The following is a 24,487-nucleotide window of genomic DNA, read 5'->3' as shown; positions in this document are numbered from 1 at the left end:
CATCCCTGAGCATAAATGAGAAGTGTGGTTGCTATAGTTACCTGTAGTTTAATATACATTTTTAAGTTTGAGGTGTCCTGTTATACGACTCTTAACAGAATCAGAAATTACAATTTTCCTTGGCCATGGTTTATTAGCTACAACCAACGTGTGATAGTTGTTTGCCAACTTCATGTGAATATGAGGATGTATTACTATCATGCAAACATACATAACACAGCATAGTGTCGATCTTTAGAACATTACTGCCACTTCCTTTATAGGATGCACATCAAACACTTTCACACACTTGCATAAACTAAACTGCTTCCCAGTTAGAAGATCTTAACACAGAAGTGTGTGTTGTCTCTTCTCCGCCATCCAGCATAATCTGTTACGTTAATTAATTCAGATTTATAATTGAGTGCTGTTATTGCTCTCCTGTCTATCTAACAGAGATGTCAGACACTTTACCCACGACGTCGCTGACCTGCGGCCCCAACGAGGTGAACGTCGATGGAACATGTAAAAGTGAGAATCTTGCTGCTGTGTTTATGGCTTACGCTTGTCTCCTCGTGTTAGGTCAAACACCAAAACAATCAGGAGGTCAGGGAGTTGCCATGTGGTCAGGAATGCACCGTCGGCCCCCTCACCGCTCCTCTTAATGAGCTGAGCATGTGTACCCGGCGTCCGCTGGGCCTCGTCTCCATGGCGACGGCCCTCAGCCAGGTTGTGAATTACGCCAGGGCAGGTTTTTAGGAAGCTGGCAGAGGTGGAAATGTTCATTAACTTAAATAATAGAATCCAGGTTGCTGGGTTTCCCAAGCTCACTTTTCCTACTTTTAAATCAGAGAGGAGGCCTTGCTGAACAGTGTCTGGCTGCCTCATATACACGTATTCACCTTCCTCTGCGTAACCATTTGGTGCATCTGTCAGTTGTGGCTGAGTTTATTTAGAAGAAGCTATATTACTTCCCAGAGTGCAAAATTTCTTTTTGTCATTAAATCCACCTGGAATGTAAATTAGCACCAGTCTCCAGACAAATGTTAGTAAATTATGTGTTTATGGTTATTCATTAATAGTAGCAGGAGAGGTTAGGGATACAACTTACCGAACTTACTACAACAAATATAGATCGTATGGCCCAAAATACAACTGTGATTTCTTAATAAAAGCTTTCTGCTTCTCCCCTGTCAGCAAAGCAGCCTCCGACTCCATCTGTACCAACAATCGTCTCAGAGGTGACGGGAAACACCGTCTACCTGAAGTGCAGCTTCGGGAGCAGCTCCAACAGCTCGCTGGGTTACGTGGTGGCCTGGTCCCGCCTCTCACCTGAGGGGAGGAAGGAGGAGCTCAAACAGGAGACCACCATCCAGACCTCCGCCTTCATCGAGCTGGACGGCTTCAACCTCCGTCTGGGGGACAAGGTCTGATGCAGTGGTTTAACACTGATATCTGTTGAGTTAAAGGTCCAGTGTGTAACATTTAGGAGGATCTATTGACAGAAATGGAATATAAAGTTCATAAGTATGTTTTTTATCAGTGTATAATCACTTGAATATAGGATTTTTTGTGTTTTTGTTACCTTAAAATGAGCCGTTTTTATCTACAAATGCCACCATGTTGAACCACCATGTNNNNAAACCAAACACTGGCTGTAGACGGGGCCTTTTTTGTATTTTCTCCTACACCTGCAGTGTTCGGTTGTCACTAAATGCCACCTACATGCTTGACCTTTAAGTTTTAAAAAGAGTTCTAGTCTAAAAGTGGATTTAAGAATAGAGCAAGAACAAAAGAAATCAAGTCTATTCTCATTATATTTATTGACTTCCCATACTTCTAGAAATAAGACCTAATGTATAAATCAAAGATTTTGCTCCTGGACTGAAACTATTATTGAAACCTGTCAACATGTTGTTTTATTTTACTGTGATACTTTGTGTCTTAACTATAAAACCTTTAATATATCAAGGATTTTTTCCCCTTTTATTTGCTATGTGAGTCCTTCTGCTTTCTCTCTCTCTCTCTCTGTTGGTATAGTAATTTTGATTTTTTTTTTTTTTAAATACGACAAAGTCTCTCTCTCCCTCTTTCAGATTTACTGCTCCAGCTCCAGTTTCTTCTTGGACTCACCCGACGTCCATGGTGCTTCAGTGGAAAGTCATGAGTTCTTTGCTGGGATTAGGGTAAATCACAGTAATCTGAACTACTATTTGTTATACAGTCTTCTTTTGAGCAAAGAGAGATCATATATTTTTTTGCATGTGTGTCTATGTGGTTCTGTCTCTAGGTTTTTATTATATATTATATATGTGTATACTTACACAGAAGAAAAAAAGTGACTGTACTGTATATGCATTTATACATTTTGGGAATTACAGTCATGGCAGGCCCAAAAAATATGTATATTTCCCTAAATTTAACTTTAATATTATCTTCCTGACCATCAACATGGATGAATGAACAAAAATGTTTCTTTTTTTTGTGGATGCAGTCAGAAAAAGAAAGAAATTTAAATATTGGAAACTAGGAAAGGAAAGAAATCTACCACACAATTCATTTTATAAACTGCTCAGCTCCCTATTTTGCCTGCCGTTAATCTGTAGTATTTTAGACTTTGCTGGAAATAACCCAGTGCTGATCCATGAGAAGTTGGCCAGATTTTGACAAGTTTCCTCTTTGCCATTCAAGCTGATGCTCTCTGAAAAAAGCGAAACATGATTTGTTCTTCTAAAAACTACCTTTCTTCCCCTAAAAACCTCCCCCTCTGAACTTCATGTGTTCGTGATAGCATTAGGGTTTCTGTGTATAAAATGGCTGACCAGTTCTGTAACTGTTGTGCAGCTGAGACCAGAGGTGAGCAGTGTATCTGAGGATGGGAGGCTGTATGAGTTGGTGGTTGAGAGCACAGTTCCTGTCCCGTGTCTACAAGAGTCCTCCTCCTCTACAGAACCGTGCACTCTGTCTCTGCAGCTCAGCACAAGCAGTAAAGGTGAGGAGCTCAAGGTCATTACATCTGGTTGTTAGCCCACAAACAGTGGAGCATTTGTTTTAGACAACAAATAAGTTACAATAAGTTACTTGGACAAACAACACAACGGTTGGATTTATGTTTTATTTATGTATTTTCAAACAATGTGTTTCACTTTTACACAAGAACAGGATTTTAGGATGAGGATGAACCGATGTGTCATTTAGTAAATGTCCCAAAATCAATCATAGAGCTGTTAACATTACCCCAAATCCAGGACTAGGACCAGTTTTACATTGGCTCCCAAGCATGAATGTCTCAATTCTGAACGGGGTTTCTAATGTTACCTGTAACCTCACATACCAATGTAGTTAACTAATGATAGAGCCTAATAACTACAAACTAACGGTAGGTCACTAATGTAAAAAAGCAACTTAGTAATTCTATTTTAAATCTTACACTTGACCTCTTGAAAACAGTCAGTTAACATATGATTTTGTGCAATATTTCCCTTTCCATTAATAAACACCACAGATTATGTGTAGCACAGTAGTGGACCTGCTAAAGCTTTTAAAGCTTTTGCTACTTGTTTTAAACATGCTGTGCACCTTGCTTGTGATTAAGTTCTCCTCACTCCTTTATACATATTCATATGAGGGGTAATTGTGCAAATGATGAGTGCAGATATGATTGCTGGTTCCACTGGTTTTACTAACATTCAAATGAAAAATGTTCATGTTAATCGTACAAAAATAAGCCTAAACTCGCTCTTGTCGTGTTCTAGATGAGCGTTTATTGGGTGCAGATCTGTCTCTGTCCTCCTGTGCGGTGGATCTGTCCCGGGGCCCCTGTAGGGACGGGATCTGTAGCCGAGCTCTGATCCACTTCAGCCCCGTCACCGACTTTGTCAAAGACGGCAACAGGACAACTCAGATCTCGGTTAAATCCATCGTCACACAGAACTTTCTCTGGAACGGATATTCGCCAGAACCAGTTGAGGTAAACAGATTCAATTCTCTGAATGTTTTAAAAACAAATAGTTATTTCTGTACATTTAGCCCTTTGAATATTGTATATTCCAGTGAACCCTCTTTTTAATAGTTTGTTCTTATTTGTTTGTTTGAAACTGCTTTTATGATGTGACCCTGTTGTTCTGGTAACTGGCTGTACATCCCTGTACTGTAATCATGTATCCTGAGTATTTTAAGAAGAATCTAAATGTATGTTTTCAGATAACAGTGAAGGATGTCCCCTCAGCCTACTGCTACTCCTTCACTGATCCTCACATCATCACATTTGATGGCAGGTACTTCAGTCTCTTGTTCAGTTAATCAGGAAACATTCTTTTACAATTTATTAAATGTGTTAAAAAGCATTTAACAGATTTCATTATATGTTAATTTCCATACTGAATGATGACGTTTCTGCATTGTAATATAATAAATAATCGTACAAAAATAATAATATATCTAATGTTTTATAAAAGGAGCTTGAAGGCAAAAAAATCTCTGAATATTTGTTTTATTTGTTTACTTACAGGCGCTATGAGAACTATCAAATAGGCACCTTTGTTCTCTATAAGAGCAGTTTCTGGCCGTTTGAAGTCCACGTACGTCAATGGGAGTGCGGCAGCGTGGTGCACGCCGCCTCGTGCGTGTGCGGCTTCGTGGCGAGGGACGGCGGCGATGTCATCGCTTTTGACATGTGCAGCGGAGAAATGGGTGAAACCAGGCCTCACCTGTCTGTGAAGAACCGGGATTTGAGCAAGAGTGGCATTCGCATCACCGAGTCCTACCAGGGACGCAAAGTCACGGTGAGCGAGGACGAATCAGACACACTGTCTACAGAAAACTTAATTTAGTTGTACTATTATATACTCTTTATACACAAGCTTCTAAATCATAGCATTTATAGGGGGGGAAACAATTATATTTGAATTAATAAGGAGACTAATGTGTGTTTTACATTTACAACACACTTTAATACTACCAATAATACTCTGTTGGAAACTGTTGGAAACATTAGTACTAATGTCAGAGGTGTGAGGAGAAAAACATGGAAATATGACTGAATTCTTGCAATAAAAAAGTCCTGAGACAGCAGAAGAGGTTCCTGATCTATGCTTTGCTTAAGCAGTCTGTTTACTGAAAATGGTGTAGAAATCTGCTCATGAAAGCCCGCCAAGACCGCCTTGCTGGCTGCTTGTTCCTGAAGTCAACCTCTCTGTCGTTCTAAATCTCTGACTGTTCACAGATGACCTTCTCGTCTGGAGCCTTTGTTCGTGCGGACGTGTCCAACTGGGGAATGAGTCTGACCCTGAGAGCTCCCGGTTCAGACCGGAGCCGCACTGAGGGTCTGTGCGGGACCTACGACGGACAGTCACACAACGACTTCCACTTGGCAGGGGGCACCACACTGGAGGATCTGCACGCTTTTATCTCTGAATGGAAGTCAGTGTTTTCTTGCAGTGGTGTGTCTGTATATCTGTGTATTTTATATTAATTACAGACAAATGTCAATTTAATTGCATCAATCTCATCCACGTGTGTCACCATTTTGTTGCTATTCTTCATGAATGTTGCTAGCTAGCTATGTAGAAGAACTGAACAGCCGGCAATGAGCACAAACACCAGACTGAAGAAATCTGCGATTTAGGAAGATTCTGATTTCTGAGGTCTGGAACCTGGCTAGCTGTATATTTTTTACCTGGTAACTATTTAGGAGATCTAGACACTTTTATTAGTCATTCAGGATACAAGCATTTTCTAAGCTTTGTGCGAATATCTGTCCCAGATCCCGAGGTTAACTTTGTGTGTCAATTGGATGTATGTCATTTGAGTATTTGCAAATCTCTTTAGGAATTTTTGCACTGCTAATCACAATATCCACCACGGGAGCCCACGGGGCCGCTGTCAGTTTAATTCTGCCACTCAAAGACCCTCCTGTCAAACCCTGTTGCCTCTTCACTGACATCTTCTCCTCTCCTCTCTCAGACTCCCTCCAGGCAACAGTCTGTTTGACACCGTGCCGTCCCATCTGAGTACACTGAGCCCCCGCAAGTACTGTAACTGTCAGGCAGAGCCCCGCCTCACATCTCCCCGAGCCCGATCTCAACCCATCAGCTCCTCTGACTCCACCTGCTCTCATCATGGCAACGTGCATCTCCCCAGTGTCATCCCCACTCTGGACGTCACGGCGGAGTACATCAGCTCAGTGGAACTACTCAAAGGCGAAGGTAATGAAAGACAGCCTCTGCCTCCGGGCCTCTCCCACCAAAACACCCAGGTTGAAGGTGGTGTCGCTCAGCCACGTGAAAGGAGCTTCTCCTCGAGAGCCTCCAGGGATGGAGCTTTCACCTCATCTGACCACCAGCGACGCAGAGGCAGCCGGCAGACCCACCACTACATTTCTAACTCTCCGCACCAAAGCCTCAGCCAGTCTGATTTGGAGGGCTTCACCTACTTCTTCCCAGAAGACCATGAAGCAGCAGTTAAACCAGACTCTTCCCTAACGTGGCCCACACCTTCTGGCTTGGCCGAGCAGCAGGCCAGGACTCAGTGCCGACTGGCTGTGGCAAACTCAAGCATAGCGTTAGGTTGCGGGCGCCTGCTAGGAGAGTCGATAATTAGCCGTGCAGTCGCTATGTGTGTTACCGACCTACAGCTGAAGGATGAGCTGTCGTGGCTGAATGCAACATTACCACTGCTGGAAAATGAGTGTGAGAGGAGGCTATTGGAGGAGAGGAGGAGAGAAGAGGAGTACCAGGATGTTCTAGCTGTCCTCAAGTGTCCCAATCTGTGCAACTGGAACGGCCAGTGCTCAGAGTGGGGTTGTGTCTGTTTCCCAGGATTTGGGTCATATGACTGCAGTATGCTGTCTGGTAACATACTCAACACACACTGACACAGACACACAAATAATTTTAAAAAAAAAACATACAAGTACAATAGGTGCACACAAATATATGTACTATTTATAACAATTCTGGATATTGAAGCAGAACTTGTTACAGCAAATGTTTTAGCAAACAACAGCCTATTTACACTTTGAGCAGACATGGACATTAGCATTCATTTGGAGTCCATTATTCACTCTTCGTTCAGCTCTGTTTTGGGCTCCACCAACTCCTGAGTGAAACATCTGGTTCTTTAGCTGCTGAATGCTCCACTGTGTTCACTAACTGTGTCTGCTATTTGGTGCTATGCAGGTAGTGTACAGTAGGTTTATCACAGCCTGTTCATCAGATCAAAAAGAAACACACAGTTCATGTTCTTGATAATGTTATATCAATGAAATAATGTCTAATCTGGCCAGTTTTTGGTCTCATTGAACTCTTTTCTTATTCAGAGTTTGAGATTCACTTTTATTGTCACATTTTAACATTAATGTTTGTTGTTGTTGCTAAATTTGTCAGGTGGCTGGATTACTATACATCAAAAATAACTTCCAGCTGTTTATTTAAATCAATAATCATCTGTTATACATTTAGCAGTTACCTGCACACATTTGTCTTTCAACAGGACCTGTACGACGGCAGACTTAAGATACATGTGGTCTGTGACATGTTATCAATGATCAGGTCTAACAGTCGATGCTTTTCTGCACCTTTTGTTGTTGATGTTGTGAAGACCAGATCCCAGAAATCACCGAGTTGGAGAAGGAGGGTCTGTGTGATGTCCGACAGGGAGACTGTTCCACCATCCAGGTCTATGGTCAAGGCTTTAAGGACTCCTATGAGCTCAAGTGTGAGTTTGTTAAAGAAAAGGTACTTTGTTTTTGTGCTTTTTATTCTGTTTCTTTCCCCCCTTGTTTAGGTCGAAGAAATTATTTTATACCTCAGAGTTGTCCACTTTTTCTTCAGTTATTGTCCATGTAGAGATTCAGATATTCTCTGTGTGAGCTGTTGTAGCTCACAGTGTTCTGGTTAAGATCCAAGTTTAGTTATAAAGAGGAGAAACTCCCAGAGGGCAGTATTCTTTATTTATTTAGTCTCATATTCATGCGTATATATTGTATTAAAGCGATCATTATTAACAAAACATATAGTTATAAATTAAAGGGTTACAGTTTAATGTGCTGTAGCTCATGTACCCCTGTTCAAACACGTAACTACACCATGGGGCTACGTTGGCTTGGAGATACCATGTGGAGACTACAAATGATTCTCTACTCTCTTTCTCTGTTTTGCTACTTTACCTCACTTTATCTTTTTTCTCTGTCCTTCCTTGTTCTCTAGTCTCTCTCTGTCTCTTGTGCATCTCCTACCACTAATGGCTCCCTCTCTCTCTCCCTCTCTCCCTCTGTGTCTCTTGTCAAGTTTGTGGATGGGGAGTGGGTTCTGGACGAGCCCCAGTTTGTCCTGGCCATCTTTCTGGATGTGACGGCTCTGGAGTGCCAGCTCCCCCTGGAGGACAGCCAGGCTCCTGCAGACCTGGACCTGGAACAAGTGACAAACAGACCACTGGCCCGCTGGCAGATCAAAGTTAGTCATGTCTAAAGCCTTTTCTGCAATGCACACTGATGGAAGAAAAAAAAAGTAATGGTCTCTGCTCTTCCTTGTTGATACTGGTCTCCTTCTCTTTAGGCTTTTATTCCTCTTTTTTCTCTGGAGAGAGACGCAATCCTCTTAGGGATTAACATGAAACTTCTATTCTTATTTTGCAATATATTTCATTATCTTAGAATCTCCCAATATGAGATTACACAGTAAATCTGCACTGAAGTAATGAAAAGCAGACAGATGTGAAGGTCTGCTTGTTTTTATCTGCTGGCTGTAGTTGTGGAAAGGGTCCACAGAGTGCAGCTGGATGGTTTCTACAGTCCTAACATGGAAAGTCAAGTGTGGGAGTAGTTTTCACTGCAGTTAGATTTGGTAAACAAGAGAACAACAACACATTCCCTGCAGTTTGTCTCTATATAGTCTACCTCAAGGTAAAATTACATGATTCTCAGATTATACAATCTGTATTGAAATATCAAGTGTATTGTAGTTGAAAATGACCCAATTTGAGCGACTACAGTTCAATTTACTGCAGTTCAGTTTATTTGTTTAATGCCTTTTCCCAGTGATCCACAGTAATCAAGCTTCTGCTGATGGCAGGTATCCAATGATGGCTACAGCTACAGTAACACCAAGATACTGACTCTGTACGATGGAGCCTGCCAGATTTGCAGCCTCGACACTGAAGTCCTCTGTACCCTGAGGGTAAGACATCTTACTGCCCTGATGATGGCCTGCATGGCTGAAACGCGTAGGCATGTTTTTTTAACTGGTTATTATGAGTCAACAGCTATGAGATATAGAAGGCTTTTTGAATCACAGTGTGCCCCTCTGTCAACTAACCATTCAAATGTTTTCTATAACATCTGAACTAAACAGGTGGAAATACAAGTTATAAAATCATTAATGACATGGAGGCCTCTGCAATCTGCACCTATAACTGCACTGTTTAATTGTTTATTTATTTGCCCTGACCATTGTGCGCTCCTACAGTACCCAGAGGCCCCGAGCATTAGCCTGTAATTGCCTTTTCCAGCAGTCGCTATTGCTCACGACTCACAGCTTGTGTTAAGTCTTGTTGTCTCGGTTTATGTGAATGTTAGTTTGAAGCATAAAGTTGCTGACAAAGAGTACACGTTCCCTGGGGAAATAACTCTCTGAGTTTTAGAGAAATGTTCCCTGACAGCCACAGTTATCAGACATTTGGGCAAATAAAACTCCCCAAAGAGAAAAGTATATAGTAACTACTTAACTTAACTAAGTTAACTGAATACTTATAATGTGGTCAAATATGTCTAAATGTAACTTAGGGATATATTATATATAATTGGATATATATTGTATATTTTTTTTTGCAGACAACCAACAAACCAACCATGTTTTGCAGGAGAGTGAACATTCATCATGCAGTTGTAAACTGTAACGATACAATCACTGATCTGCTTAGTGTTCCTTAAACACAGGAAACAATTAGGTTTGTTTTCCTCAAACCAAACCTACAGGTTCATTTTGTTTAAACAAAAACTTGTTCTCCTGCTGCATGCTTTCCATAAACCGAGGTAGGTCACTGAAGTAGGTCAGGGCTGTTTCTTCTGGATGAAAGGCAGCTTGTTTCAAAGAGAAATAAACACTGAACTTATATCTTTTTCTTATTTATTGTTTTTGCATCCCAGGAGAAAACCTGCAACATTGACGGTGTATGTTACAGTGAGGGGGAGTCCAATCCCAGCAGCCCTTGCATCTCATGTCGGCCGGACTCGTCCAAACACGCATGGTCCATAGCGGAGAGTATGTACATTAAAACGTCGCCGTTTCTCATCTGGTTTGTCTCACAGCTTATTCATGTTATACCCGATGTCAGGTTGGAAAAGGTTTTGAATGTTTGAGTCCCTCAGTAGAGCTGAGGTTGGAGGTTGGATAGCCATCACTGGGGTCTGTGCTAGCTGCTCAGGGCTGTTGTGATAATTTGTCAGCAGCTCTGTGCAGATTGGAGCTATTGAAGTTGCTTCACTCCCCCGGCACTGATATGAGGACAGCTTACCTCATTGTTAACACTTTCTGACCAACTTTGCTTCTTCAACTTAAAGTAGGTCAAACAGCGCCAGCTCCAATCAGGAGAAATAATAACTAGCATTGACTTTACTGAAGTTAAAGTACTAATCTGAAAGATAACATGGATTATTGATTCAGCTACTCATGAATCAAGGTGTGTTTTCATTAGTATATAATCACCTGAAAATGACAATCATTGTGTTTTTGTTACCTTAGAATGAGACATTTTTCTCTACAGAGAAAATGGAGACTTCTATGTTGAACCTCCATGTTTCTACAGTAGCCCAGAATGCACAAACCAAACACTGGCTCTAGTTTCTCCTACTAGCATGAGTGACATTTCCAAGTGTAGTTTTAGATCTTAAGACTGATTCCACATAATAACTCACTCATAGCTTCAGTCTCTTACTTATTCCCTCCTTTGTGTCTTCCCATCAGAGAACGAGCCTCCGGTGTTCCAGTCGCTGCCGTTTCGTCTCTGGTCCTTCGAGGGGGAGAATTTTATCTACCAGCTACAAGCTCGGGACCCCGAGGGCTCAGCCGTGCTCTTCTCCCTGGAATCGGGTCCCGAAGGTGCATCTCTGTCTCCGGCCGGCCTGCTGTTGTGGAAGCCAGCTGAAACTACAGACGCACACACTTTCCAGTTTACTGCGACGGACGACTGTAACGCAGAGACCAGAGCCTCCATACAGGTATATATATATACTGTATATGTCATGTTGTGACCTGAGCGGTACTTTAATCACAGTTTCATACCCACAAGTACAAATTAAGTATGAATATGTTTGTTTATGTTACAGTAACCACCTAGGGTTAGTTTCTGATTATAGTTGTGATTGAGAGAAGTTGAAGTATCCTAGATGTTGGGATGAATTACTTTATGATTTAAATATAATTCTCTGTTTAAATGTTTCTGTTGAATGTTTTTGGAGATGAATGAATAATGAAATATAGGATGCTGTTCCTTTTAATACAATTTTTAAATAGTTGAAATATTAAGACTTTTTTTAGTCTTTTTCTAGTTGAAGTACAAACGCCTTTTGTCTTTTAATTCACCCAGAATAGGTTAATTTTGCACTAATGTTTTTTTTAATGTGTACTGTCAAGTTTAAGCAGACTCTTCTGAGCAGCTTTACTGCAGCAGTAGACCTTGTTACAGTGAATCAGCGGTGTGTATCGAGGGAAGGGGGAGGGGGAGTTATTTTGGGTTGATAAGTGAATTACTTGGGGGTCCAAACTTGCGGTGAAGAGACTAACACAGCCTTCAGCTCTCAACTGATAAGTCCCTGTTGCTTCCTCCCACTAGAGGGCACTAATGATATATAGTTCACTGCTCATGGCCTCTACTCTCTTTATCACTACTCCTTATTACAGGGTAATTCTAACCAGGTTTGTTGAGTGCTTTCATTAAAAAGTGATATAAAAAATATGTCAAAATGCATAATGGATACTATTGTCCCACAATGCAATGCACACAGGAAATAAAAGAGCTGCTCACAGCTGCAAAACATTCAGAATCAGGTGGTGGTGAGACACCTCCACATCTTTCTCTTCCACGTTAAATAGTTTATGTTGTCTTAAAGTCTGATTGACTTGCATCATTGTGCACATCTTGTATCATGTCCTGTTTGTAGAAAGTTGGAAATTACTTTGATTTCTTATATACTATCTGTATATTATGTACTTGTATGGGCAGAAATTATGTTATTCATCTGTTTATTTATTTGTTTCCTTCTTTATAGTATTGTTTAATTTCAGTAAATCGACAACAAGTGTGACTGTCCAACAAAACAAAGGATGAATTAGACTTTTTTCCCTCTTCCCTTCAGGTGTCCGTACGCTCCTGTGAATGCCTGAATGGAGCTTCCTGTGTGACCAACGTCAACCTCCCAGCCGGCAGCGGGGAATACCTGTGTGTGTGTCTCGATGGATTCAAAGGGGAAAGGTGTGAGGTGGACGTGGATGACTGTAAACCGAACCCCTGCAGACTGGGCCGCTGTATCGATGGGCCTGACTCCTTCTCCTGCATCTGCCCACCGGGAATGACAGGTAGGGAACAACCTACAGAGCTGTTTCCTTCATAAGTACAAGGAACAAAAGGCTTAGTCCTAAGACCCTTAGTGATGGCCAGAGGAATTACAAATTCATTCTTCTTTTAGTTTGATTAGTTATTAGTCACTAAGTTGGATGTTTGAGCGTCACTGTGCAGAATTATATATGTTCAGAGTTTAACACTAAAAGGATTTTTCCACATTCATCTGCTGAAAGTGGAAAGTGTGCTCATTAAAAATCCGGGTCCAGGATGCCAACTTATACAAGTGTGATGTAGAAACATGAAGCCACCAGTGCACAAACACTGAGAATGGACTTTACAGGGAAGTAGGAGACATCTTGTGTCAAGAGAATTGTATAAAATGTATATATTCATAGATTTTAACATGGAAATAAGACACGTTTTTGCTCCAAGCAGACTGTATATATGTTTTAATACATGTCTGGATGGGATGTCTGTTGTTTTGAGGTGTTTTCACATGATATGGTCTGGTGTTTGATCTGCTTTCAGGCCGTACATGTAGAGAAGATATAGACGAGTGCGTCTCTCGGCCTTGTTTCCCTGGAGTCGGCTGTAACAACACACTGGGCTCCTTCGTTTGTGGAGTCTGTCCCCAGGGATACGGCGGGGACGGGAAGAGCTGCGTCCGTGAGTCTTCTGCCTCGAGTATTGTAAAAATTAATGGTTTCATTCTTTAAAAGATAAGGCTGTTATTTGTTTATTTCCAACAAATCCCATTAAAAGGCCAAACCTTTCATTAACTTTTAAGCCACATAAAAAAAATTGTGTTGTCCATTTTAAGGCCGTTTTTTTATCCTTTTGTTGTTTCCAAGGTAACCAAGACTTTTCAGTAAAGGAAGCAGTGACAACGCCAGCGAGAGTACCACAGGTTCCACTGAGGCCCAGACCCTCAGGCCCGTCTCTGTGCTCCAGACAGCCGTGTCACCCGGGGGTTCAGTGCTTTGAGAGCGTCCACGTCTCGGCAGGCTTCGTCTGTGGACCCTGTCCTCCCGGTCTCCATGGAAACGGACGAACATGCACAACAACAGGTGAGAGCAAACCCCGCTGTGTGCTTTGTGGTTTTGATTGGTAATCAGTAGAGTGTACCCTACACAGAAAATCTCATTTGAATATTTGTACACATGTTGTTTATCATATGTTTTTACCTGCTATTATATGAGATTTAGTCTGTATTTCAGACTTTTTAAATTAAAATGATAAATTCAGTTATAAATGTAGTTACTTTAAGTTATTATTATTTTTTAGTAGAACTATTAGTAAGTTAATTTTTTATTAGTTTTATTAGTTTTTGAATTTTCATATATTATTTACTGTGATTTTACGATGCATATTGTCATTACAGCTACACAGTAGAAATCATTAGATAATGGCTTTCTTTATAAAGCGCTGTTTATGTAATAAATGCAGCTTAATGTTTTTTACAAAATACTTTTTTATGTGAAAATAGCAGAAATCTGAACTAAATTAAAGCTTTTTATTTATTGCTGTTTGTATTTGGTGTTTCATGTGTTATTGTGTTTTAATGTAACCAAGGTTATATTTGTGTTGGTTTTTTAAGTCATATCCTCTAACTTCCAGTATTTTACAGGTCAGGGGACAGTTGCCAGCGAAGCAGATGGTCACATTCACACCATTAAATCAAATTCCAGCAAGGAAATGACTCCCATCTCCTCCTCATCGTCTCCCACCTCTCCCAGACGACCCCTGGACAGGAGGACAAGACCTGAGGCCACCATCTCCAGTATCAGGAGACCCACTTCCAGTGACAGAAAGACCACAGGAACGCAGCAGAATCAAACTGCAACCAGAGTGTTCACGCCCACTGTCCACAGAGGTCAGCCCACCGGGGTGGAGCCGAACCCCGACCTCACCACTGGGGTCAAATGGGGGTCACCATCTCACCATATGACCTGTGCTGACTCTCCCTGCTTCCCCGGTGTTCCCTGTGAGCCCTCCGTCACAGGGTCCTTCAGGTGTGGACGCTGCCCGTACGGTTACACCGGAGATGGAGTCACATGTAAAGGTACTTGGTCTAGTTAACTTCTAATACTGTATTACTTTCAGGCCTGAAAGTAAGAGAATACACACAGTTTGGCCCAAATTGTCCAAATTAGACTTTTGAGGAATTTTGTTATTGTGTAAGATGTCTGGTAAGATGCCTGTTAGTGCAGTGATTCTGATACTTAATTATATCCAAATCCCATCATTTTTTATGAAATAATATTATCTGTATGTGAAGTTGTTTCCATCACGACTGTTGCCGCTAACACTTCCCAGCACCAACTCTTTGAAATGATGGAAAAACACATAATCAGATATTAATGACGTGGTGTCACTAAATATAAAAGGCATTTGTACAGTGTCATAAGATCATAATCATAAGACAATACAGGATGTTTTGGCAATTTGAAAGCATAGTTTTAACAAAATAAATGAGAACCTTGCACTGAATTCAAGAATATAATGCACATTTTTAGATTTCCCCCAACATAGAAAAGGATATTGTGTATTTTGCTAATAAATAAGTCAAACAGGCAAAGTTCATGTAGCTGGTGGATCATTCCTGTGCATCAATTCATCAGTTTTATTATTTGACATTTAAACAACATCAGAATATGTGTTTAAAAGTAGGTTTTCACATACAAGGGATTTGCTTTGGTATGGTGCCTGACAATAAACATAGGAGAAGAAAAATAAATGAAAAAGATGAAAGCAAGTACTGCAAAACTGCATTTTTGAATTAATAAGAAATATAATGTATCCTTGTTCAGTTCTAAACATTCAGGAGATTTGCGGGTTCATCCTTAATTGGCTCAAAAAAGTCAGTCACTTTATGACCTGTGCTACTCTTACACTATGTTTTACCATTATTACATCATGTCTGTGTGGCCACAGTAGCTGATATTGAACCAAAGATACACAGTGTAGCTTTAATATGTAAAATAATAATAACAAATGCACATTCATGAAGTTCCCCAGCCCAAAAATGAGTCCCTTAATCTGCTTTTTTTACAGTTAAAAATACTCAAAAGGTATTTTTATTGCACGATGAATTACTTAAAGACGTAACTAATAGTTTGAGTCTCAACTTCTTTGTGCATTGGAGTGTCATGATTTTATTTTGAGTAAACGTGTGATTTGATTTCAGCTGTGTGCAGGTATCAGTGCGCGAGGAACATGGAGTGCACTCTGCCCAACACCTGCACGTGCAAGGAAGGCTACACCGGATACAACTGTCACATCGGTGCGAGGGAGAGAAACTCAACTCGTTTGGTTTTTTTTTGTGCTGGAAACAAGTTAATTAAATTATATCACTCTTGAACGGAACCTCTGCACTTCACACAGTATCAGGAAACTAAACCTCGGAGTCCTCTGCACGCTGTCATGGCACATTAATGTTAAATCACCTTTTAAGGATGTGGCTCATTTATCCCAGCGTCTGACTTTTGTTGACACTTTTCTTCCCCCTTTCAGCCGTGTGCCGACCCGACTGCAAGAACCAGGGGAAGTGTGTGAGACCTAATGTGTGTGAATGTCCTGTGGGCTACAGTGGGCCCACCTGTGAGGAAGGTAACCTGACCTCCTTTTCACAACTGTCACAACATGCTGACACACTCACACAGTGCTCACAGAATACTGATGGTATAGTGCTGACAACCCTGTGTCTCTCTGTGTGTAGCGAGCTGCGAGCCGCCTTGTCAACATGGAGGAACCTGTCTGGCTAGAAACCTGTGTACCTGCCCCTACGGCTACGTGGGACCCAGATGTGAAATCAGTGAGACGTTACTTTACTTTACTTTGATTGTGTGAAACAGTTTGTGACCGAGACGCATTTCTTTGTTTTAATTTGAGCACAATAGTGAGATTAAATAATGACTGTGACGTTAGTGCTGACTTTAAAGGAATAGTTTGATATTTTGGCAAATACACTTTTTTTGGGCTGAGAGTTAGAGGAGGACAACGATTCTAATTGTATATGAATATGAAGCTACAGCCAGCAGCCGATCATCTTAGCTTAATTTAGCTTAACATAAGGACTTGAATCTGGGGTGCCAACAAAGCCAATAAGGATCAGGACTTTTTAGACTCATACTCACTGTAAGTGTCAGTGCTCACTGCTGTATGGCTTCAGAGATGTCTTTTTCCTTTGGATTTAAATGTTAATGAGTTTCTATACATGGCACTCAGTTAGAAGGGTTAGTAATTATGTGTCTTCTTCAGTGGTGTGTAACAGGCACTGTGAAAACGGAGGCGAATGTGTTTCTCCTGACGTCTGCAAATGCAAACCCGGCTGGTACGGACCAACGTGTAACTCAGGTACATCAAATTTTATTCTTCCATCACCTGAGACAGTAAAAAATACAACATAATAATATAATCAAACATACTGTAGATTCAAAAGCTCCAAATACAAATATTAAAATCTGTATTCAACCTAAATGTGGCTGCTTGTGTCTTCCACAGCTGTCTGTAACCCCGTCTGTCTGAATGGAGGAACCTGCATAAAGCCCAACATCTGTGCCTGTCCCAGTGGCTTCTACGGCTCTCAGTGTCAAATCGGTACGACTGTGATTGATACACATTTCAGCTACTAGGGGATCAGTCACAGTACAGTAACAGTCGGGGTTAAAGAGATATATATTGGCTCATACTTTATTTAAAACCCTGATGTTATCAGTCTGCCCTTTCTGCTGCATAAAAAACAGGAAATCCTGTATTGCAGTTTTATTTATTTATTTCAGTCCATCTTTCTCTGTTTAATTAGTTATCCATTTAAGGGCTTAATGTTTGAAAATTGTCAGAAATATCAGCATGCTTACCTTTTTAAAAGATGTGACAATAGGTTGCAGTGCTGAGGGTTTATTTTCACTAATAATAAGGTGATTATTCATTGATCCTTGCAGGCAAAGAGGTCAGAGTTCAGGGTGGGGTACACATAGGGGCATTCTTTCTATGTAATATACCAGTTTACTGTGTAGGAGAGCACACCTGAGAGATGTGACTCTTCCTCAGCTTTTTATGCATATATAATTATGTGGTAAGAGGTTGGAGGTTATGTCAATATTTCTTTCAATAGTCTGATCTTTGTGTGTGTGCAGTGCATCCTGATATTTCACAGTTTAATTGTGTTGTGTTGTTCAGCTGTCTGCAGTCCTCCCTGTAAGAATGGAGGTCAGTGTATGAGGAACAATGTATGCTCCTGTCCTGAAGGCTACACAGGAAAACGATGTCAAAAGAGTAAGTAAAATCACCGACTGCATGTTTGAACTCAAGAGTTATGTAGCAATTGCTTGCAGCTGGCAGCATACAATTTTAAAATATGTTAATATGCTAATAAACTGTTCCAGGTGTGTGTGAGCCAATCTGCATGAACAAAGGCAAGTGTGTGGGACCCAACACATGCTCCTGTGCGTCAGGTTGGAGAGGGAAGAGGTGTAACATACGTGAGTGACTCCGTGTTTTTACTCATACACACCAAATTCATCACAGGTAATATAAAGATCCTGCAGTGGTATCTGCATATAGCTAGTATGCTATTTAAATCTGCATTTATAACCTTTATTAGGGTTAGGTCAGGAGGCTGCAACCGAGAGAACAATCCCATTATTAAGGTTGTATATCCTCTTTAATCCACTTAAACCACAGGAAGTAGTGACTCAAAACAAACATCGAAGAACAAATATATTTTTACCTTATTTGTCACTATTGTCATAATATACTCATATTTATCTTAATATCAATAAATGGAAAAACATGCCACGCTCAACGTGGGAGGAATCGCTGCCTGGGAGGCTCGATTCGGGCCCTAATTATTCTGTTGGCCCACTGCAAAACCTGTCTGAATGTAAATTTATGTACAAAACACCGAACTTTTGCTCCCACACAGCGGCTGCTGAGAGCCGTGCTGTGTAGCAGTGTAGATATTTTTACTGCTGTCATCTCAAGTAGCCAGTAAGAAGACAAAATGTGGATCCCCACTACAGCTCATTGTTTCTGTGAAATGAAGCAATTTACTTCTGCTGCCACCAAACATGTCAAGTCAAATTTTATTCATATAGCCCAAAATCACACATTACTATGTTAAATAAGAATATATATACAGTAGTTTTATTTTGGGTGTGTTTTTTTGACACAATTCTGCACTTTTGTCAGTTTTCTTGCTGTAATATTTGTTAAAAACTTGGTTTTCACACACCTGCATGCAGTGTGGCAGTTTTTCTTGCTGCAAGCTGCCACAGACGTGTGTGTTCATGCCTTCCTCTCTCTGTTTTCTCACCGCAGCTGTCTGTCTGCAAAAGTGTAAAAATGGCGGCGAGTGTTTGGGACCAAACACCTGCCAGTGTCCCACCGGCTGGGAAGGTCTCCAGTGTCAAACACGTGAGTTCATTCATGATAAAACTGCACTAATATAGACCCAAGGACATACAGTACAGTAGTTAACCTTCTTCCTGTTTTACTATTTTACAGTTTGTTGTCTGAATAAAATGATAAATATATTGTATCAGGCTTTATTGTTATGATTCATTTTCTAATTATGTATTCAAGAGTGTTTTAATGTTGCTGTAATATTGATTCTGTCCTCAGCCGTCTGTAAACAGCGGTGCCTGAACGGAGGGAGGTGTGTCCTTCCTGACTACTGCCACTGTCGGAAAGGTTACAAGGGCCTCACCTGCGCAATAAAGGTCAGCACTGATCACACTTCATATACAGTGCACGTCCCTGTGTATCTCTGTGGTAAAAGTACTGAGCAGCACTAAAAAACTCAAAAAAGGTCAGATCCCCTCTGGGCCTGCGTTGCATTCGAGTCACAGAGCTAAGCATCCTTTTCTCTTAAATATAAAGACCTGGTCACAGCTTGGAGTCAGATTTGTTTTGATCCAGATGGTTAATAAAGTCTTTGTAATACCTTCAGATCAGCAGTAAGTGATGTTAAACGACCGCCATCTTTCATCTTTGAGAGGAAAAGATTAGCTCTGTGACTCTAATGTAATGTAATGAAAGACTCTCCATGCCTCAAAGATGCACTCATGATAATGTGATATACAGTAATTAGGAGTAAAAGCCATCCACCAACTTGGATATATTGGAAAAACCTGGTCTAACTTTAATGAATTTATGTCTCCTCCTTTTTACAGGCAACACAAGCATGATGGAAGAGAAATGAGGAATGGGATGAAAGAAATGTTAAAAAAAAAAGCAATAAGAGTGCACCAGCGATTGTTGTGTGTGTGTGTGTGTGTTGGTTTGCATGTGTGTGTGGCTCTGTGCACATTTTCAAGGCTAACAGAGGGACTTGATGTATTGCACTTGTCTTTTTCATCCCTGTATATCACTACCTCAAGGCTCAAAGTGACACACATCTGTTGAATGCATTGGCACCGCTTACAGAGACTTCATACGGAGATGTGAGTGTTGCTGCACAGTATTACGTAAAGTAAATGACAAATGAATCAGTTTCTATGATGATTCATTCATTCATTCATTCATTCATTCATTCATTCATTCATAAGCTGCAGGTTATTACAAGCAAGCTTTTAGTTTTAGGGTTAATTTAGCCGAATTATATCCTTTTACCAAACTGATGTGCACTGTTTGTTTCTTAGCTATGAGGAAAATAGAAGCAAGTATGCTTTGTTAATGATTCCTAATGTAGATAGTTCCCATCAGTAACTTGTTTTAGACTGAAGACATTCATATGAATATGTTGCCATTTAACAAAAAATGCATTTGTTTATTTGTCATTAAGATATTGTTTGATTTGGACCTGATTTTAAATTATGGACTGTTATCCATTTACACTGATATTTAACGTGTATTAGTGATGACCACCTGTTGGAGTTTTCTAAAAACATCTGTCAACACCAGATTACACTGTGGTACAAGTTACATGTGACATAAATAAAAATGTAATATTTCTACGCTTTTTGTTTTGTTTAAATGAGCTTTCATGATACATGCAATTCACTCTTTAATTCATTTAGTGACACCAAATACAGTACAGTACATAGCATGGTCATACAGTCAAACATTAAACAGGTTCAATGTTTCTTAAAAAGAATATCATAATAAACAAAATGTAAAAACTACCATGTTTCAGCTAAAACAAAGTATCCTCAATAGCATAAAGTCCCTTATTGGGCCTCATTGACCTTTGACCCGGCAGGGTCACACTAGTGGGACTTTTTCCTCTCCTCGCACTGAGGGCCGGAGAAAGGGGGGCGACAGCGGCATTTGTCTGGAGAAATACACTTCCCTCCATTCAGGCAGGGCTTACTGCACACAGCTAACAGCCGAGAGACAAAAACAGACAACAGAAACAAGAACAAATGTGTTTAATCATGTGTAAAAAAATAAAAATAAAATAAACCTGAGAAACAAGTAAATGACTGAGCTTGTAAATCCTAACGCCACTATAAGTGCTTCCATGTCTTGGTTGTGTCACATCTGGAAAAACACTAAGCTGAAAACATTAGCCGACACATCCACACCATTTATTTCATCCTCGGCTGTTTGGCAGATTCGTAGCTGCGCCATTTTTCTACTCAGTGAGATGTAGACGGTTTACAGGGATCCAGGGAATACACAACAACCATAAGAGAACAATGTTTGACTGAACAGGAGAGGAAGGAAAGAGACAAAAGAACTTGTAAAAGGCCTCGATGCGTGTGAAAGAGTTTGGTCTTTGGGACCAGTTTGAACTCACCGGTATGGCAGGCACCACCCAGCCATCCCTCCGGACAGCTGCAGATTCCTGGAGCCATGCAGATTCCCCCGTTCCTGCAGCCTTGAGGACAGATTGCTGCACAAAACAAACCGTAGAAAGACATTCTCAGAAGATCTTTAGCTGCACATTTACTGTGCTGCTCTAAAGGCAGAAATAACGACATCTGGATGAGTTAAAGGAATAGTTGACATTTTGGGAAATGTGCTTATTTTTTCTTTCTTAAAAAGGAGTTTTGGTGAGAGGATCAATACCTCTGTGTGCACACTACATATGAGGTTACAGCTGGATTGGCTTAGCTCCAAAATGCACCTACCAGCACCTCTAAAGATCACTAATTAACATGTTCATCATTTGTTTAATCTGTACAGAAATGGAAGTATAAAAGACGATAAGTTGTGGTTTGACAAGGCGTTAAATGTTGGACCATTTTTTGTTCAGGCTAGATGTTTCCCCTTGTTGTTTCAGCTTTTATGCTAAGCTAACCTATCTGGCTTTATAATTAGTTAAAACAAACAAGATATAACGTGTTAATTGGAGTTACCTGTAAAATGTTGTGTGTTTGTATTTGTTGGTGGATATCGGCTTGTGTTTGAATGTGTGGCTCTGTGCACATTGGAAGGGTCTTAATGTATTGCATTTGTATTGTATATCACTACATAAAGACACATCTGGTAAATGCATCTGTGCTTCCAGAGACTTTAAACAGATGTGAGTGTTGCTACACAGCATTATGTTTGCATTCCTTATGCTAAGCTAAGCGGCTGCTAGCTGTAGCTACATAGTTAGTGTACAGACATGAGTGTTAACAATTTAACTCTGGACAAGAAAAATGTCAAATTATTCTTTAAAATCTTAGTTGGTGAAAATGAACGACTGTTTTTAAGAGGCAGGTTAGCAGAAGGGTGAATATCTTCATTCATTAAAAGTCGTTTTTGTGATCTTGGGTGGCAAATAAAGCCAGACTGCTCATCAACACTAGGGTGGATATGTTGAATTTAGAAGATCAGAACATCGAACATCTTTATCTCAACCAATCGCAACCACCAAGTTAGATTAATTCATCATGACAGCGACTTGGAAACCTGGAAAGGCATTTTAAATGTTTCATTAAGTTACTGTTGATGAATAGCTCCGGCCGACAGACCGGCTCCATTTGGTGGCTTTGACCTGTGGTGTTAATGGGGTAATTAGATGCGGCTGTAAACAGACCCTCTTGGCATTTTGAGCCGGTCCAGCTTGAGGGGCAGATGCACTTGGCCACTCCGTTGACAGCGATGCAATCTCCTCCGTTCCAACATCCCCCGTCACACGTCACTGCCAAAAGACAAGACGCAGATCACACCTATGAGCAGGGATACATTTACCTGTTGTTTTCAGCAGATTTTAGAAATATATATAACTTGGTCATGAGTGTTAATTCTCCCCCTGTAAAATGCTTCCCAACCTTTTGGCCTCCCTCCCATTTTTTGAAGCTTGATGAAATAAAAGTGTTGAGTAATTCTCTAGAAAAAAAAGGGGAGGATTCATAAAAATCTGAAATAAAAACAACTTTTAAAGATATTTACTCTTTATATAATTTCCTATAAACCTTACTGAGGACATGACCTCAGTTTCCTCACCCCTCACTGCAGCCCTCATACTGACAATCTAACTTTTAGGGCTCATTTACGACAGCAGCACATTGAGATTGAGCCACTGGACACATTTTTACTGCACGCATACTAAACTACAGCTGCAAATGTAGCTGCTCTACTTTCCGACTGGTGGTTAAAAGGAATCTGGTGCCTGTCTGGTAGCAAGAGGGACAGCTGTGTGTTGGAATGTGTGGATACAGTTGTACTGTAGCACATGAAAGAAAGAAAACACCGGATATACACACACAGTTACTACAGGATGGATTCAGAACAGATGCATAAAGACGAGTTTCTTTCTCTGGAATCGAACCTGCTTACCTTTGTGACAATATCTTCCTCCGTATCCTGGACGGCATCTGCATTTTCCAGGGCGAAGACACGCTCCTCCGTTCTTACATTTGGGATAACAGTTGGCTGCATTCACACACAAGATTTTGACATTACTAGTTAGCACTCTGGTTGTTTTAAGAGTATTAATCTTGGATATTATAACAGTTAGAAGCAAAACAAGTCATTTTTATGTCATTTTATGTCTTAAAATAAACATGTTTGACCCCTTCAAAGTAGGGCTTTACATTAAACTGATGTATGTTACATTAAAGCTGCATTAAAGAGAAAAACAAGTATTTATTTTTGTTTATGTGGTTATTTGTCTTACAGGTAAACGCATTTAAGTGCAAATCTCTTTAACCCTCATCCCTCTTTTTGTCATATCTCACAGCTGCCCCTGACTTTGTTAATCAATGTGTTCCTCCTGTCTTCATATCATTGTTTGTTACTGTTTTATTTAGTGTTGGACCCCAGTCAGAAGCACATAATTCTGCCTATATGCAGCTTTAATATATGGGACTATTTATTGAGTTAATTTGAGCCATTGATCATAATCTGTTTTGAGATGTTTTGGGAATAATTAAGTTTTGCTATGATGGTTGTTTCTAACAGTAGTACAATCCAGTTAAATAAGTTAGTAGGATGAGGGTTAAGCATTGGTTCTTCTGCAGGAGGAGAAATGTCAATTAAACTGAGCGAATATTCTTCTGACAGCAAAATAAAACTATAAAACTGAACCCATCTTTACGCTTTAAACGCATTTAAAATGAAATTTAAATGAAAAAAAACGTGTGTAACATCACCATACTGGCAGGTCTCTCCCTCGTAGCCCCTGGAGCAGAAGCATGTGTTGTTGCGGATGCAGACTCCTCCGTGTTCGCACGGCGGTTCGCACTTCGCTTTGGGGTCAAAAACGAACCCGACCGCGACTCCCCGAGGCGCGTCCGAGCGCGCCGAGCAGACCCCGACCAGAGCCAGCAACGAGGCCAGCAGCACCGGGGAACTGAGACCCGCGACCACCATGTTCGGTTGCTGTTCTGTCTCTCAACAGGAGGAGAGGAAGGAAGGGACAGACGGACGGTGGACGGAGATGGAGGAGAAAGTGCCCAACCAGCACCGAGACCTCTCCACGTCGCCCCCGCTGTGGCGCACAGGGAAACTACAACCGGGAGGGGGAGCAGGAGGGGCGGGGAGAGTCTGTGCTGGAGGGGGGAGGCTGATT

The 24,487-nt window shown here is 40.8% G+C and overlaps 2 protein-coding genes across 2 annotated transcripts in view; one reads left to right on the top strand and one right to left on the bottom strand.

Annotated features, from left to right (window-relative positions):
* Positions 1-20,647, top strand: part of LOC118335889 (von Willebrand factor D and EGF domains) — a 27,565-nt gene extending 6,918 nt beyond the window's left edge. The window contains exons 4-31 of the mRNA XM_035672385.1: positions 436-510; positions 1,177-1,406; positions 2,076-2,165; positions 2,824-2,971; positions 3,735-3,949; positions 4,183-4,256; positions 4,490-4,763; positions 5,204-5,400; positions 5,944-6,830; positions 7,579-7,715; positions 8,268-8,432; positions 9,051-9,155; positions 10,124-10,238; positions 10,941-11,194; positions 12,332-12,551; positions 13,066-13,203; positions 13,389-13,604; positions 14,165-14,599; positions 15,725-15,820; positions 16,051-16,146; positions 16,256-16,351; positions 16,798-16,893; positions 17,041-17,136; positions 17,719-17,814; positions 17,925-18,020; positions 18,859-18,954; positions 19,162-19,259; positions 19,713-20,647. Of these exons, the coding sequence (XP_035528278.1) occupies positions 436-510; positions 1,177-1,406; positions 2,076-2,165; positions 2,824-2,971; positions 3,735-3,949; positions 4,183-4,256; positions 4,490-4,763; positions 5,204-5,400; positions 5,944-6,830; positions 7,579-7,715; positions 8,268-8,432; positions 9,051-9,155; positions 10,124-10,238; positions 10,941-11,194; positions 12,332-12,551; positions 13,066-13,203; positions 13,389-13,604; positions 14,165-14,599; positions 15,725-15,820; positions 16,051-16,146; positions 16,256-16,351; positions 16,798-16,893; positions 17,041-17,136; positions 17,719-17,814; positions 17,925-18,020; positions 18,859-18,954; positions 19,162-19,259; positions 19,713-19,727 (4,856 nt within the window). The 3' untranslated portion in view covers positions 19,728-20,647. The remainder of the gene's footprint in view (positions 1-435; positions 511-1,176; positions 1,407-2,075; positions 2,166-2,823; positions 2,972-3,734; positions 3,950-4,182; positions 4,257-4,489; positions 4,764-5,203; positions 5,401-5,943; positions 6,831-7,578; positions 7,716-8,267; positions 8,433-9,050; positions 9,156-10,123; positions 10,239-10,940; positions 11,195-12,331; positions 12,552-13,065; positions 13,204-13,388; positions 13,605-14,164; positions 14,600-15,724; positions 15,821-16,050; positions 16,147-16,255; positions 16,352-16,797; positions 16,894-17,040; positions 17,137-17,718; positions 17,815-17,924; positions 18,021-18,858; positions 18,955-19,161; positions 19,260-19,712) is intronic.
* On the bottom strand, positions 20,529-24,487 carry LOC118335890 (von Willebrand factor D and EGF domains). The gene is made up of 5 exons (XM_035672386.1): positions 24,069-24,487; positions 23,254-23,349; positions 22,511-22,615; positions 21,281-21,376; positions 20,529-20,860 (listed from the first exon to the last, which is right to left on the bottom strand). The coding sequence occupies exons 1-5, from the start codon at positions 24,286-24,288 to the stop codon at positions 20,748-20,750; spliced, it is 630 nt and encodes a 209-aa protein (XP_035528279.1). The 5' UTR covers positions 24,289-24,487; the 3' UTR covers positions 20,529-20,747.

This window comes from Morone saxatilis, unplaced genomic scaffold, assembly GCF_004916995.1.
Source record: "Morone saxatilis isolate NCDOM2014 unplaced genomic scaffold, NCSU_SB_2.0 Contig24, whole genome shotgun sequence".
Taxonomy (NCBI): Eukaryota; Metazoa; Chordata; class Actinopteri; family Moronidae; genus Morone; species Morone saxatilis.
Note: the sequence above shows the minus strand (reverse complement) of the source record. Positions and strands in the feature narration are given on the sequence as shown.

Coding starts and splice junctions, on each gene's coding strand:
- LOC118335890 (XM_035672386.1), bottom strand. CDS start 24,288: ATGGTGGTCGCGGGTCTCAGTTCCCCGGTGCTGCTGGCCTCGTTGCTG. Junction 22,616..23,253: donor AGGAAGATATTGTCACAAAG/GTAAGCAGGTTC, acceptor GTCTTTTGGCAG/TGACGTGTGACGGGGGATGT. Junction 20,861..21,280: donor GGGTGGTGCCTGCCATACCG/GTGAGTTCAAAC, acceptor CTCGGCTGTTAG/CTGTGTGCAGTAAGCCCTGC.